The sequence below is a fragment of the Rhincodon typus genome, chromosome 39 (genome assembly GCF_021869965.1).
Source record: "Rhincodon typus isolate 14 chromosome 39, sRhiTyp1.1, whole genome shotgun sequence".
NCBI lineage: Eukaryota > Metazoa > Chordata > Chondrichthyes > Orectolobiformes > Rhincodontidae > Rhincodon > Rhincodon typus.
In genome coordinates this window covers 284,621-302,199 of record NC_063370.1, presented here as the reverse complement: position 1 = coordinate 302,199, position 17,579 = coordinate 284,621, and the positions used below count along the sequence as shown (strand labels likewise).

The following is a 17,579-nucleotide window of genomic DNA, read 5'->3' as shown; positions in this document are numbered from 1 at the left end:
TGTCGGAGGGTCAGCGCTGAGGGAGCGCCGCACTGTCGGAGGGTCAGTGCGGAGGGAGTGCCAAATTGTCGGAGGGTCAGTACTGACGGATTGCTGCAGTGTCAAGGGATGAGTATTGAGGAAGTGGTGCACTGTCGGAGAAGCCATTATTGTAATGAGGAGTCAAACTTGGGTCTGCTTGTTCAGGTTAAAGAATCTTGGGTACTACAGAAACAGCAGGTACTTTGCCCACTGTCTAGATGAAAATACTTTTCAACTAACTTTCTCAACAATACGTTAGCTAGCTATACAGTTCAAATCTGTTTGCACGGGTGATTGAATTTGCAGTTACAACACTTAAGAATAATAGTGATTGTACTGTGCTTTTATATGTACCAAGAACTTGGTTACATAAATAACTGTGATATAATCAGAACTCTTTTCTTCCAAGCTTAGCCAAGAATTCATCTCCAAAGCTATAGTCTTTGAGGAGAGCGTGGTTGTGTGGCTTTTTAATCCCAACAATTCAAGAAACTTTCATCTCCACTTGCAATATTGCCTTTCCTCAGTAAATTTCAATTCAAATCATTTCTGCTGATCATTAAGATATTTATCATATTTATTTTCCGGAGCATCCAGAAAAGCACATTAATCAAAGGTTTATTTATTGTTTATCAAATATTATATATATTGTTATATATCTGAGCCAACGTCATTGTTCCTGTCAACATTCTTTAATGACGTCAGGATCTGAAACACATCAAGAATCAGAAGTCAATTTCTTTCACTTAAACTTGAATGGCTTTTCTCTGTAACAATTCTATTTCTCCTATGAATGTCCAGGAGGCAAAATCAGAACTCATGGTGTTATTAATGGCTATCTCTTCAAAATGCAGTCTATCCTTTGAAAAATGCTTCAACAGACTTGTTAGATTTTCAGTTTTGGTAATGCAGAATGTGTCAGTAAAGAGGCAGTACAAAGATAACAATCTCTCCTCATCAAAACTAAATAGCGGATCGTCAACTTCCGGATGAAAGGAGGAAGACTCATCCCGGTCTACATCAATGGAACTGAGGTCGACAGAGTCGAAAGCATCAGGTTCGTAGGTGTGACGTTCACCAACAATCTGTCCTGGACAGATGGGACGGTAATGAAGGCACAACAATGTCTCTTCTTCCTCAGGAGGCTTTGAAAATTCAGCATGTGCATAGGGACCCTCACCAACTTTTACAGATGCTCTATAGAATGTATTCCATCTGGATGCTTCACTGCTTGGTACAGCAATTGCTTTGTCCAGGACTGTAAGAAACCACAGCAAATTGTGAACACAGCCCAGACCATTATGCAAGCCAACCTCCTAACCATCTACACTTCTTGTCTCTGCGGAAAGGCAGCCAACATCAACAAAGACCCCTCCCGCCCCAGTTATAATCTCTTCCAATCTCTTCTGTCAGGCAGAAGGTACAAAAGCTTAAACACACGCACCAACAGGTGCAAGAAAAGCTTTATCCCTGCTGTTATTAGACTGCTGAATGGACCTCTCAAATTTCAAATCTAATGTTGATCCTACTTTTGTACACCTCCTGTGCAGCCATAACTTTGCATGCCTCATTCTGTTCAATCGCCCTAAGATCTGCCTGTACTGCTCGCAAAACAAAACTTTTCACTATACTTAGGTACACAAGACAACAATAAATCAAATCAAACACAATGGGATGCAATATTCAGTATCTGCTATTAAAACTCAAGTTACACTATAAACTAAACAAATGGTTGTGCAAGCCTGTTTTGTTTTTCACCTGTTGAATACACAAGAGGAAAGGGTTAAGTTCCAAAGTGCACAGGAACAGCAAAGTTCAAATCAAGAGAAGTCAAGTTTAATCAATTGGTGAATAAAAACCAAAAGAACTGCAGATGCTGTAAATCAGGAACAAAAACAAAGTTGCTGGAAACGCTCAGCAGGTCTGGCAGCATCTGTGGAGGAGAAAACAGAGTTAACGTTTCCGGTCCGGTGACCCTTCCTCAGAACTGATGGTGGCTGGGAAAACGTCGGTTTATGTGCAGAAAATAGGGAGGTGGGTGGGGTAGGGAGTAAATGCACCACCTTGCTCCCTGGCCAACATCTCTGTCTCCGGCATGCTACAGTGTTCCAATGAAGCCCAGCGCAAGCTGGAGGAACAACAACTCATTTTCCGCTTGGGGACCCCACAGCCCTCCGGACTCAATATCGAGTTCAATAATTTTAGGGCCTAAACTCTCCCATGTCCCAGCCCCCCATCCCACACACCAGGCCTTGTTACCACATAGCCTGCCATTACACACCCCCTGTTGTTAGTCACTAACAGTCCCCATTAAGAACTATTCACCCTCCCAGCCTGATCGTTAGCAACTCCTTTGTCTGTCCAACTGTCTTTCTCTCTCTTTGGGCTCTATCCTATCATTTACTCCCTACCCCACCCACCTCCCTATTTTCTGCACATAAACTGACGTTTTCCCAGCCACCATCAGTTCTGAGGAAGGGTCACCGGACCCGAAACGTTAACTCTGTTTTCTCCTCCACAGATGCTGCCAGACCCGCTGAGCTTTTCCAGCAACTTTGTTTTTGTTGTTGTTAATCAATTGGTGCTAAGGAAACAGCAAGTTTAAATTTTTCAGACTACTGCAGGAGACGGGAATATTTGAAGAAGGTGGGGGTGGACCATTCTGCAAGTTTGACGTTACTGGTTCCCTGGATCATGTAACTCCATGAATCCATGCTTTAACTAGAACTCACTAATAACAGCACTAACTATGATCCAAGAGAAATCCTACTAGCAGAACCACTCTAAGCTATCCCACAATCCCATTGGGATACTTCTCTTGTTTTTGTGTTCTCTGCATTAGACTTCTTTGTTTTATTAGGGTCAACATTAGTGAAAAATCATTCATTTCAGTCGAGGTTCTTAAATCCTCCAATTCTTTCCATTGTTTTAAAATGATGTAGGAATTGTGGTTAGCGAGGTTCTTTACATAGCTTGGAAGTACAGGATTAGAGATGCCTAGAAAGGCAAAAAGGTTGACAGGAAACATTTATTATAGAGTGTTGTGGCAACGTGATGAGTCTTGGGTTCCTGCAGTCCGTTAAATGGAAAAGTGACCGGATTCTGAAATTACAGGTCATTTTGTATAACAGGGAATTTTTTTCTTTTGTTCATGGGATACGGGTGTTACTGGCCAAGCCAGCATTTATTTGCCATCCCTAATTGCCCAGATAGTGGTTTCAAATCAACTACATTGACATGGTCTAGAGACAACTGTACATGAGACCAAGTAAGGACAGCAGATTTCCTTCCTTAAAAGACAGAGCCAGAGAGTTTTGATGACAATTAGCAGTGGTTACACAGTCACAATTAAGCTAAGTTTCTAATGAAATCAGATTTCACCATCTGCCATGGTGGAATTTGAACCCAAAATCGTCACAACATTTGTCTCATGTTTTGGACTACTAGGCTACCAAAATGATCCTTACACTACTGGCTCCCAACATCACTGCACTCTGACCACTGGAAACTAGGTTATCTGGGCTGAATGGCTTGCTTCCACACTAAGGATTCTATGAATGACAATCTTTCATCACCTTTATACTCCTTAAATAAACAATGTTGTAGCTTCAGAAATATGGTTTCCTTTTTCTAATGAAAATCATTTTAATCAGATAATTTTACAGAATAACTGAAACGTGTAGATGAAGCAAGGATCAGACTAATGCGTGAGTAGCTCACCAGGAAACAGGTGTGTGTGGGAAGCCATTCTCCATAATTTTCCTGTCCTATATAGCCAATATTTTATGCTCAGCAAGGGGTTGCAGTGTTTGTAAACAGACACTGCTGGTAATGTGGATCACTGAAAGGTTAGGTCTGAGGTTCCTCAAAATGACTGCTTCCTAATTTCACTCAACTTAGAACATAGAACTGTGTAACACACGAACAGGCCCTTCAGCTCACAACGTCATTCAAATGAAACCAATCCTTTCTGTCTGCCATTGGACCATATCCCTCAATTTCTTGCATATTCATTGCTTATCTAAAAGTGTCTTAAATGTCCCTATTGTATCTGCCTCCACCACCCCTGACAATACATTCCAGACTCCTACCACTCTCTGTGTAAACAATTTGCCCCTCAAGTCTCCTTTGAACTTTCCCCCTCTAACCTGAAATGCATGCCCCCTAGTATTAGACATTTCAACTCTGGGAAAAAGATTCTGACCGTCAACTCTATCTCTGCATCTCATAATTTTATAGACTTCTAACAAGTCACTCCTCAGCCTGTGACGCTCAAGAGAAAACAACCCGAGTTTTTCTAGCCTCTCCTTATAGCTCATACTCTCTAAACCAGGCAGCATCCTGAGAAACCTCTTCTGCACCCTCTCCAAAGCCTCCACATCCTTCCTGTAATGTGGCGACCAGAATTGAGCGCAATATTCTAAAGTCTTATAAAGCTGCAACATGACATCCTGACTCTTGCACTCAATTCCCCAACCAATAAAGGCAAGGGCGCCATATGCCTTCTTTACCACTCTATCTATTTGTGTTGCTACTTTCAGGGAGCTACGGACTTGAACCCCAAGATCCTTCTGTACATCAATGCTGTTCAGAGTGTTGCCATCAACTGTATACCTTTCCTTAGCATTTGATCTCCCAAAGTGCAGCACCTCACACTTGCCCAAATTAAACTCTATCTGCCATTTCTCCACCCATACCGCCACTGATCTATATCCCACTGTATCCTTTGACAACTTTCTACACTATCCACAACTCCACCGATCATTGTACTGTCTGAAAACTTACTAACTCACCCATCTACATTTCAATCTAAGTGATTTATATATATCACAAACAGCAGAGGTCCCAGTACAGATCCCTGCGGAACACCGCTAGTCATGGACCTCCAGCCAGAAAAACACCCTTCCACACTACCCTCTGTCTTCTATGGGCAAACCAATTCTGAATCCACACAGCCAAGTCACCATGTATCTCATGCATCTTAATCTTCTGGATGAGCCTACCATGACGAACCTTGTCAAAAACTTGTACTAAAATCCATGTAAACAACATCCACTGCTCTACCCTCAATCATCTTCATCACTTCCTCAAAAAATTCAGTCAAGTTAGTAAGACATGACCTGCCCTGCCAAAGCTATGCTGACTGTCCCTAATTAGGCCATGCTTTTCCAAATGTGCATAAATCCTATCTGTAAGAATTCTCTCCAATAGCTTCCCAACCACCGATGTGAGACTTACTTGTCTGTAGTTTCCTGGATTATCCCTATTTTCCTTCTTGAACAGAGGAAAATTAGCTACTCGCCAGTCCTCCGGGACCTCTCCAGTGGCTAGTGAGGATACAAAGATCTTGGTCAAGGCCCCAGCAATCTCCTTTCTCAATAACCTGGACTAGATACCATCGGGCCCTGGGGACTTATCCACCTTAATGCTCTTCAAGAGATCCAACACCACTTCTTTCATGATCTCAAAATGCCCGAGCATATTAGCACACTCCACACAAATTTCACTATCCTCCGTATCCTTTTCCTGGGTGAATACTGATACAAAGTACTCATTTAGGATCTTGCCCACATTCTCTGCCTTCAAGCACAAATTCCCTCCTTCAAGTGATCCTCCTTCTCCCTAGTTACACTCGTTTTTAATGTATCAATAGATTACTTGGGATTCTCTTTAACTCTACTTGCCAAGGTCATTTCATGGCCTCTTCTTGCTCTCCTAATTCCCTGCTTGAGTTATTTCCTGCTTTCCTTATATTCCTCACGGGCCCTGTCTGATTTTAGCTTCCTAAACCTTACATATGCTTCTTTTTTCCTTTTGACTAAATTCACAACCTCCCTCGTTATCCAAAGGTCCCTTGCCTTGCCACCCTTGACCTTCCTCCTTACTGAAACATGCCAGTCTTGAACTCTCCCCAGCAGATCTTTAACAGTTCCCATGTATCAAACATGGACTTGCTTGATAACAGCTCCTCCCAATTAACACTGCCTAGCTCTTACTTAATACTGACGTAATTTGCCCTCACCCAATTTAGTACCTTCCCACAAGGTCCTGACATATCCTTGTTCATAGCTATCTTAAAACTTAAGGAGTTGTGATCACTGTTACCAAAATGCTCTCCCACTGAAAGATCAGTCACCTGGCCAGGATCATTAACTAGCACAAGGTCCAGTATGGCCCCTCCTCTAGTTGGCCTATCCACATACTGTTTCAAGAAACCCTGCACTTAACAAATTCTTCCCCGCCTAAGCCTCTTGTTGTAACGGAGCCCCAGTCAGTATTGGGAAATTTAAAGTCACCCACTATGACAACTCTGTTTTTATTGCACCTTTCCATAATCTGCCTCCATATTTGTTCCTCAATGTCTCAGTGGCTGTTGTAGGGCCTATAGTATAATCCTTTCAGCATGCTTGCACCCATCTTATTTTTGAGCTCCACCCATCTTGCCTTAGCAGATGAGCCCTCCAGCGTGTCCTGAGTGTAGGTGTAACATTCATTCTCCCTGATTAGTAATGCAACTCTTCCACCTCTTTTACTTTCCTCTCTATCACATCTAAAACAACAAAATTCTGTAATGTTGAGCAGCCCTTACCAGCTTTGTCAGTGACCAAATCCTAGGAGGTGGCCCTTCCTTTGGATTCTCAACTTACTGCAAATTAAACCTAGCTTCAGAATTGAAGGAGATAATCAGAGTTTACATGGCTGTGCAGTGTGGTGGCATTGTTGGGATTCCCATTGTTTGAAGGTGGTCGAAAGTGGAGGTTCTGGTGGTTCAGGTGAATGCTGAATATCCTGCTGTCATAATTGACGGGGAGAGTTATATTATCGTCACCACCACCTTCTCAAGGGTAATAGGAGATGGGCAATAAATGTTGGCTCATCCAACAACACCTATACCCCCTGAATAAATAAAGCAAATTATGTCTTCAGTAATGCCAAAAATAACCTAAATATTCATTAATCATTCATGATCACTGTGTGAAATAGCTGCTGCAGTGGCCAGAGGACTTGGCCTGCATAGTATTACCAAGAAAATTAAGAAAGAATAATAGCCAAATCCAACCCATCTCAGTCTTTAGCTAAATAATAAGTCACTACAATTCCAAGTAATTAATTTGATCCAAAGCACTTGGAGATGCCACTGATGTGATACACAAATGCATTTAAAATTAAGCAGTAGAAATGCTGAGGTTCTGAAAGAATCAGGGTTGAATTCTCTGCAAAAAGAAAACTGGTCAAAAGCCTTAAGGTTCAATTAAGTGAAGCAATAATCAAACAAATCAGGATGTAGCAACAATATCTTCCTTCTGTTCCCTTTAACAGACTTTTCAAGACAGCTTGTATAGTAATAGTTTCATCATATTCAATCAAGCTGGCCTTAAGAGAGGGATTGAATCTGACCCACTGACATGGTCGTAGAGTGTGGGCAGTCATACGAAGACTGGGTTTCAAACAGACTGGTTAGAAACGTCACCTCCATTCACTAGGACTTTGTCCTAGAAGGTGTTAGGCCCTCTAGTCATAACCCCTCATGCCCCTTTCCCCTTATATCCCCTATACTAACTCATGACTCCCTCCCGAGCTCCCATCCACCCAACCTCCTGGCCTATCATGCCCTCGGTAATTAACCCAGTAGTCACCATCGGCTTACCTCCGAAGCCATGTGAAGATGAAAAACAAAGTCTATAACAATCTAGGACTGCTCTCATTCCAATACACAATAGTAAAATAAAAACTCTCATTCATAAAATCTTTTCAAAGCTTTTAAATGCCAATGGTTAATCTCTTAAAAAAAATCAAATTTCTATTCAGGCCCCACATCAAGGGCAGTTAATCCTTTAATAGCCCCTTTAAACTTTAAAGTGATATCAGATCGACAACTGAGATACTTATAGCTTTTGAAGTACAGCCAAACATTCATAGTGAAATACTGCCAGCACTTGGGGAATGCCAAGTATGAACTATATTGAAATTGCACGAATGGATAAATTTCTTTCTAACCTGCTAATCATCGTTTACTACAGGATTTATCTTTCCAGAACCCTAATAGATAAATGAAGCCTGCTCTTTAATTTAAAGGTTAAAGAGTGGAATGTTTTTTAAAAATTCAAATTTAAAACAATATACAGACTATGTCCATCCCTCAAGAGCATTTGCATCAATGCCATAAATTTATGACTCTCTCACAACAGGCTAAGGAACTTGCAGCAGTCAAAACGGGATCTGTTTGTGCTCAGAACTAAATCCAAACAGCTCCGCTGAGTCTGGATTTCCCACAGGTCAATCACACCCTTTTTCCCACCAATACAATAGATCCGCTGGAAATAGGGCCAGGTCTTCTTTATCTGGGTCCTGCCAAGAATTTTTAAAAGATCTGTTGTCTTCCAAATGCCATGAAAATCAAGCCCATAATCTTTGCTTTGCCTATTGTAAGCATGTTATAGAATAAGAAGGTACAGATTGCAGATACAGATTAGCTTTTGCATTACCAAGAGCTAACAAAATTAATTCAGACATTCCATGGCAGTGACACATACCATACCTCCACTAACCTGATTGATTTATTTTGCTTGTTGGAAAATATCACTAAATCTTTCTTCATAAGATAGTGTTGAAGAATATGAGGAAATAAGTAACAGAAGCAGACTTCTAAATATTTGAGACAGTGGTAATGTGATTGGACTCATAGACCAGGGGTCCAGGCTCATGCCCCATGGTTCAAATCTCACCATGGCTCAAATCTCACCATGGCAGAAGGTGGTATTTAAATTCATTCAATAAAAATCTGGAATTGGAAGCTCCCAATTTTGGTGATCACGGAAGTATCATTGATTATTGTAAAAGTCCATGTAGTTCACTAATGCCCTTCAGGAAGGAAATCTACCATCCTTGCTTGGTCTGACCTTGACAGGATTCCAGATCCAAAGCAAAAATGGAAATTGCTGGAAAAGCTCAGCAGGTCTGGCAGCATCAGAAGGAATGGTCATGCGACCTGAAACGTTAATTCTGATTTCTCTCCATAGATGCTGCCAGAGCTGCTGAGCTTTTCCAGCAATTTCTGTTTTTGTTTTTTTTTTTTAAGTTTTCCAAAATGGGGTTGAATCTGAACTGGCCTGTTAAATGCCCAAGCAAGCAATTGCAACTAGGCAATAAATGCTGTCCTTACCAGCAACACCTACATTCATTAATGCATAAAGAAAATGTTTGTCTACTTGTCAAATAATTTCTGAACCTACCATTGTCCCTTGTCTTCTGCTGAATGCACTAATCCATTCTATGCAACACTTTGAACGAAAGTGGCCTCTCTTCTTGCGTGAGCAAGGTGGACAATTCGATCACTGGTGAACTGTTAGCTAAGTAAGGACAGAACACCCAAGATCAGACAGGGTCACAGTTGGAGTAAAACTAAGAGTGTGCCGCACTGTCAGACGGTTGGTGTTGAGGAAGCGCTGCACTGTTGGGATGGGTGTTCTGTGTTAAAAATTCAATAGTGCTGTTCAACAAGAAAGGCATTTCCTGTGTCCTGGCAGTCATTCCCCTTCAACCACCACCAAACAATTCACTCAGTTCTGAGGAAGGGTCATCGGACCCGAAACGTTAACTGTTTTCTCCTTCACAGATGCTGCCAGACCTGCTGAGCTTTTCCAGCAACTTTGTTCTTGTAATCAATTCACTCATTCATAACATCATTGATCATGGGATCTTGCTCTGTTGATCAATGTAATGAGAAATTCCAAATAAATAAAGACATCATTCTTAATTCGAGTCTCCAAATCATTTGAGAGTTGCAATTTTTTTTTCACTTGTACAATAAATCATTCACAACAATCTGTGGCTCACTTTGTTGAGATGCATTTTAATCAGAAATTTGGCTTGTGCATGAACTCATACAGCGACCGCTTCCAGTGAACATCAGACAAGACAGAATCGTAGTGGGTGGTGAAGAGCCATTGGCATTGAGTAAAACATTCACACAATGAAAAAAGAAAATAAGTAAAGTATTTGAGCTCCTTTGGTTCCTTGAGTTACTAACAGTTCCCTTTTTTGGTTTTGACCATTTTTTGGTTTAAAACCTCGAACACTGCACCTCAGCAGTGTAGATTGAGGTCCTGTTGCTTTCCTGACTTTTCAACATGCTACATCAATGATGAAAAGCAGGGCCAAGTTATAAGGACAGTGGCCAAACAAAATGACCCTAGCTGTGATCCTCTCTGCTGTGCACAGTTGTGCCTAACCTGATGGCCTCAGACCTGCTGTAAGCCAGTCTCCCAACTGCTTGAGGAGATCACATAAAAAAATGTCACGCGTTACTGCCGTCAGAACACAACTAGAGTGTCTGAGGCTATTCCCATATCTTGCTATGAAGCATCAAGATGGCATTCACAGAATCCTAGAAACTATAATAGACTCCACCTCACGTGTTTTAACTGATTAGAGAGAGAATTCCAAACATAACAAAGAGGGACTGTCAGTATATTTTGGAAAGGAAAAGCAATGGGGGTGTCCAAACACATGGGAAAGAAATTCCATCTTTTGGAATCCAGTGGAGGCAGATCTTCCATTAGTATTGCCCCATTGGTGTATAAATAGGTGGTGGGGTGAGAGGGGTGGACAAAGACAAGGAAGAGGCTGAGACATCGGAGAATGAATGCTCAGGAAAAATTGCCCGTGAGAATTATACTTCAGTAACTCGCTGCAATTTCAGGGTTATCCCAAACGTGACAACTCCGAGTGAGTGCCCAGTGCTTATTGAGATACCTTCACCAGTTCAGAAACTTTGGCTGATTTTAATCCCCATCACTAATGCATTGAGAAACAATTAATGCATCTCCTGGAACACATAATAACAAAACAAATAGCAAGGCACAACTTCTCCTTTCTATCGAAGTTTCAGCTTCACTGTCACCTCTGCATTCCTTGAACACCAACGTGGACATCACAGTTCTAAGATTTTTGCATTATAATGTGAAATTTACCTGAAATTCAAAGGAAATAAAGTCATAGAAGCTGGATATTAAGCAAAAGTAGGGAATGAAATGGGATCACTGGGAGCAAGGATTTCAGGTTGCAATCTGATCAGCCATGATATCATTCAATGTCACAATACGCTCGAGGGCATAAATGGCCTGCTCCCTTTTAGATCACAGATCATAGAATCCCTACAGTATGGAAACAGGCCATTTGGCCCAACAAGTCCGCACCGCTCCACCGAAGAGCATCCCACCCAGACCCATTCCCTAACCCCGCATTTCCCATGTCAAACCCACCTAACCTAAACATCCCTGGGCACTATAGGCAATTTAGCATGGCCAATCCACCTAGCCTGCACATCTTTGGACTGTGGGAGGAAAATAGAGCACCCAGAGGAAACCCACGCAGAAATGGGTAGAATGTGCAAACTCCACACAGACAGTCACCGCAGGGTGGAATTGAACCTGCGTCCCTGGCACTGTGAGGCAGCAGTGCTAACCACTGAGCCACCATGCTGCTTTTTTTAAATGTTTGCACAAAGAAGGAGGGAGACAGGGAGTGCAAGAAAGACACTGGGTGCAGAAAATGAGTGGGCCGCACTAGTCTGATGGATAGCGTTTTAGCTTGCACAGATACCAGGTGAGGACAGCATTAGGGCAACTCTGCATGAGATCCCATGGTTGACACCAATGATTGCTGGTCATAGCTCACACACGAAGGCGTCTGGAAGGGATACTGCGAGACAGTTTAATCTCAGGGAGCCGGGTAGGCAGGGATAGGATGTGAAGGTGAACAAAATGGATGATGATATTAGATATATGTTCACTGCAATCCTCAGCAGCTAAAGAGGAGGAGGCTAAAGGGATGAAGAAAATATACGATTGTTGTAGGTGAGAGCACCACCTAGTGTTGCTGGAGATTTCTGCGGGTCCCCAGATCCTGCAGGCTTTATACACCACATCACAAAAATATTTCACAACCAAGGGCTCACTGTTGCTCAGTCTTTGCGTGCTTGCAACCTGGAATTACCCTGTTTGAACAATTCCTTTTCTCTTTTCTTTCTTTTTAAATTCATATGTAATTATCATTGTGAAGGGATCTCCGCCCTTCTGGCCTTGTCCTAAAGGCTGCAGTCTGGTGATAGGAGTGGGCTTCCTGCTGATTTTATAGCAAAAGGGAGGCAGCAGTAATCCAGGGTGCACGATGACCATTGTTCCTGATGCGAACAACGTCAAACCAGTTACCAACGACATGACTTATCTATCAACTGTGAAAGGGTACTATTACCATAGAACTATCAACCATAGTTTACTTTCTCAAGGAGGAGTGTTCAGTATACATCTGTGACAGCACAGACAGGTAGAAATGAATTAGGGAGTTCACCGTGCAGGGTGGGCATTGCAGACACAGGTCCACGTCCTGTCACCTTGAGAGGGAATTAGACACAGACTAATGTCCCATCACTATGTATGGAAATCATGGACCCTTGTCCTGTTACCACATAGGGAATCACAGACCCAGACCCCCTGTTCCACCACAGTGTGGAGGAAATCACAGACCCTGACTAATGCCTTAATGGGGCAGTGTTCAGGCCAGGTTTTTAAGTGAGGCTGTGCTCCAGGTTGTGAAAGATGGAAGAGAACGGTGGGATAGGAACATTAATCAGTGTAACCTCTCCCATCCGGTCCAAACCCACTTACATGCTGGCATTACTGAAACTTCCGCGGTGACTGTGCTGTCAATGCCCAGGTTGGATAAAGCCCCTCTTACAAGCCCACAGGTGAACGCTAGGAACTTAAAAAGAAACACAGGCATTCAGAATATAATTAGCAAGCACAGATGTCTAATCACATTGCACCCTCCCTGCAATAATTTTCACCTTGTTTTTGAAATGATTATTGTTTTGTGAGTGAATGTTGCAGCAAATAAGGTAGTGTTCATTTAATCTTTTTGCATGATGGAGGAAGTATTGGGTAGCTCACTGAAACCTTATCTTCCAATATCACCAAGAGAGTTTCAACATCATTAAACAGATGGAGCATCAACTTAACAGGTCCTGTGAAGGACCGTTTCCTGACCATTGCAACACTCGCAGTGATTTTTTTTGTTCACTCAGGGAATGTTGGCATCACTGGTAAGGCCCATCCCTGATTACACTTGAACCGACTTGTACGTTTTTCCCAAATGGCTTGTGACTTATTGAAGGGCAACCGTCACTTTATACAGAACAGCATGTCACCAGTGCCAAGATCAAAAGAAACCTTGAGATAATTTAACCCATCCTTGAGAGCTGGACTTTTGATCTTCAGAATTTTGTTTATCCTACCTATATTCTTTCATCAACCATAATATCTCCGTCAGACCATCTGTCATTTCCCTTAGTCATGAAGGAGTGCGTGCACGTTCAGGTTTTTTGAAGTAGTATAGTTTAAGGCACTTAATAATGGATTAGAAATCTTTTCCTTTGTCTTTTGTTAGTTATGTTACAATAAAGAATTATTTTATGTTACTCATGAAACCTGGTATGAATTGCTTTTGTCCTAAACAGCAGTCAGGCAGGCAAATTGGTCACCCTAGTGGTTTAACTGGGATTTTGGTAAATTTTGTGACAATTTGTGGAGCAGCGAGGCATTATTGGTGCACTCTTGCCAGTGAAGTCTAAGTTTCATGGTCACTATTATGTAGACAGAGGGGCAATCTGCATTAATGAAGCATACTTTCTATTTAGCAAAGGGAACAGCTATCAAGGGGGTGGATACCTTTGGTGCTTCCTCCAAGTATTGCTTCCCGTTGGAGACTGGAGTGAGGAGCCGAAAACGATTGTCCTGAAGTACGTAGGTTCCCTGAGAGTGAAATAAAGAGGAAAAAAAAAACCATCTAGTTCACTAATGTCGTTTAGGGAAGGAAACTGCTATTCTTATCTGATCTGGCCTACATGCGACTCTAGACCCACAGCAATGTGGTTGACTCTTAACTGTCCTCTTAGCAATTAGGGATGAGCAAGAGGACAGTTAAAAGTCAACCACGTTGCCCACATCCGCGAATGAATAAAATAAAAAAGAAATGCCATCCAGATTCACTTCACCCAATGTGTTGGCAAAAAGCCCCTCATTCCTCCTCATCCCCTCCATTTAGAAAGTGCTTCACTCCTGAAAAGACTAAACCCTCTCTTTATAAAATGCTTATTCCCCAATGGGGGTGTGACAACCCCATATAAACCCTATCCTATGACAAATCAACTCCCTCTTGATAACCGTCCTTCTCCAGCTAACATTGGAATAAAGGTTTTGTGTGAGGCTCTACTCACCTGGTGGTTTGTTCGCAGATTGTCAATCTGTTTCCTGAAGAGGTTGGTCCAGAATTCCTTACAGATAAATTTCATAATGTCCAGCTCATCTTTGAAGGATGGTGTCTCTTTGGTGAATCTACAACAATAACCCGCATGCAGATAACAGTGAACATTTGAAGTCTCCTCACTGTAGTGAAGATACTGAAGCAGCTCATATAAATATGCAGCAAGACCTTGATAACATCCAGGCTTGGGCTGAGAAGTGGCTATCACGCTTTAGTGATCAACAGCATTACCTCCAATGAATTGTGCACTAAATATCCAGGGGGTTAGCACGGACCAGAAACTGCATCGGAGCAGCTATATAAATACAGTGGCTACACCAGCAGGTCAGAGGCTGGCAGTTCTATGGCAAGTAACCCACTCTGTTGACTCCTCAATGCTGTCTATCATCTACAATGCACAATCAGGAGTGTGTTGGAATTTTCCCCACTTGCCTGGGCAAGTGCAGCTCCAACAAAACTCAAGATCATCATCCAGGATAAAGCATTCCACTTGATCAGCACCACATACACTATCTTTCACATCATTCCCTTCACTGCCAACAAACAGTAGCAGCGTCAGGTAACATCTAGAAAATGCACTACAGTATCCTCACTGAATTGCAGTATGGGCACCTCTATTCTTCAAGGACTGTAGTGGTTTAAGAATGTAGCTCATAACCATCTACTCCAGGGCAACTGGGCATAGGAAATAAATGCCAACTTAGCCAATGACACCCATGCCCCGTGACAGAATAAAAGAAATGGCAGCCAAGTCACCTAAGGATGTATGAACAAAACTTGGTCAAGTAAGTAGGTTCTAAGGCATGTCTTCAGTGAGATCAGGTAGAGATAGAGTGAGTTTTAAAAGAGGTAATTCCATAGCTTAGGGCTCATACAACTGATGGTGCGACTGTCACTGAAAATGGGATCAAAACAGGGGGTACGCAAGAAATCACCATTACAGGAGTGCAGAAAACTCAGGCACTTATCGAACTAATACAGCACATATGAATTATGTACCAGGGATCCTGCAACACCCATCAGAAGCAACAGCTATTCTGACTGGCTTATTAGAAATTACCAAGTGTTCAACTGCAACTCAGAAATCAGCTGATTCAGCATTAAACCTGGGATCATTTTGTTCTGATGGCTCAGTCACTGACTTGGGTGACCCTGCCTGATGTCAGTAGTGTCTTCGGGTTAATGTTGATTTTTTTTTAAATCTTGAAGAGTTAGGATTCAAGTCTCGGCCATATAGTCATTCTGTAGATTGGCGCTGCTCATTGCTGGAAGCCTTTGTAACTAGGACGGAAAGACATTCTCCACAAAAGGGAGACAAGATTTGAATGTAATTTCGTGGGAAGGACAAGATGGGGCCGGTAATATGAACCTGCACAGAATCACCATACACACCAGGAGCAGGAATTATGCAATGGCTGCTGACTGACAATAATCCATAAAATGGTGTAATTCAGGCCACAAGCTTTGTGTCATATTTATCAGAAAATAAAATGACTGCAAACAAACGTCACAACAAAAAGATACATCACATTAAACTAATGTTCAATTCAATTCAATACACCACATGAACAGATCCTTTGGCCCATCAAGCCTGCACCCTACTTAGACCTACTACTTATTGCCTATGCACAGCTTCTATCCCTCTGTGTGCACTCGTTTATGTGTCGATCAAGATACGTCTTGAATGTTGCTAACATGCCTGCTTCCACCGCCTCCACTGGCAGTGTGTTCCAGGCACCCATCACCCTGTTCTGTCCATTCATTGCATCAATACATAATACTAAGGTCAATGACGGTGTTTCTTGTGAGGCTGAACACCTCCTAAAATTGTGGTTAGGTAACAAGAGAGAGTTATACCAGCAAGAGTGAACAAGAGTGAAATTCTCTGCACCAGTAAATCTGAGGCAGGTCTGATTAAAGTGCACCGCACAGCAGGGAGACAGGATGGTCTTACCAGGTCTTTTCAGAGCCACTATTACTGTCTCTACTGCACTGTAATGTAATGTCAGCAGGTCTCGGAGGCATATGGGTCACTAACCTCTCAATTAAACCTTGTCCTGCCCGAAAACCCATCCCTTCCAACGTGGAAATGGATTTCCCATGCTCCTGTTGGCAGAAACAAGTGACTTTAACAAATGCAGCACAACCTCAGCTCTACTTTAAGAGTCACGTCGATAGTGACACACCGTTGAGAAAAAAAAGATTAAATTCTTATATATAAATCCACTCCAGCTTTGAACTTAAAGATCTCATTCAGATGAGCCAAACTTCTAAACTCAAGCAACTACAGACCAAATCTATACAACTAGTCCTCATAACTGAACCCTTTTAGCAGAGGTATTATTCAAGTGAAATTTAGTTACAGGCCCTCCAAGCAATATTTCCTTCCTGAGGTGTGGTGCCCACAATTTCACCCAGTTTCAAGGAGCTGAGGCTCTCAGTACTGATACAGTCCTTCCTTCTGATGGTGGGATCCGAGCCTTTCAATGTTTACCCATGGACACCAGGAAAGCAGCAAACACTTACTTCCACAGTAAGAGATTTATAAGGATCAGTCAGAATAAAACCATTTTACAGCACACACAAAAAGGTCACCAGAGGGTTACAGACCTTATTTGTTATGCAGAACGTGTGTTTGGGATATGAATGGTTAACTATAATTTTATATATAGAACTTTCTTTATATGTATAGGTAAATATAAGGTTTATTTTAGGGTTTATTTATGGTACATTTGGGCATATCAAGATTAGATTAATTTTAGGATAAATTTACAGTACATTTAAGTTTAAGATATTTATCAACTTTATGGTTGTGGGATTATTTATGGTTATGTGGGATATTTGTAATTTTTAATAGTATATTTAGAATCCATTTATGGTATATTTGGAATTTTAAAAATGCATCAATCTCATGTTAACTTATGGTATGCAGGTTATTTTCAAGGTTAAATCAGGTTGCATTCATCTTGGGTAAATTAAGAGTGCATTTATGGTCTATCTTATGATTTAGGAATTATTTAGGTGATATTCAGGGTGCACTCTTTTGGGTACATTTACTGTATTTTGTATAATATTTAGGGCATACTATCTTGGATGTATTTAGTGATATTCAGGGTATATATATCCAGTCCCTCTCTCCCCCCCTAACCCGGGTATATTTTACGCTATATTTGGGTCATATCCAGTCCCTCTCTCTCTCTCACTAACCCGGGTATATTTTACACTATATTTGGGTC

At 41.8% G+C, this 17,579-nt stretch overlaps 1 protein-coding gene across 1 annotated transcript in view; it reads right to left on the bottom strand.

The window, feature by feature from the left end:
* Positions 1-9,854: 9,854 nt before the first annotated feature.
* LOC109926522 (trafficking protein particle complex subunit 6b-like) overlaps positions 9,855-17,579 on the bottom strand; it is an 8,120-nt gene continuing 395 nt past the window's right edge. The window contains exons 2-6 of the mRNA XM_048618188.1: positions 16,382-16,449; positions 14,297-14,414; positions 13,749-13,832; positions 12,690-12,783; positions 9,855-10,994 (exon numbers count right to left, since the gene is read on the bottom strand). Of these exons, the coding sequence (XP_048474145.1) occupies positions 10,963-10,994; positions 12,690-12,783; positions 13,749-13,832; positions 14,297-14,414; positions 16,382-16,449 (396 nt within the window). The 3' untranslated portion in view covers positions 9,855-10,962. The remainder of the gene's footprint in view (positions 10,995-12,689; positions 12,784-13,748; positions 13,833-14,296; positions 14,415-16,381; positions 16,450-17,579) is intronic.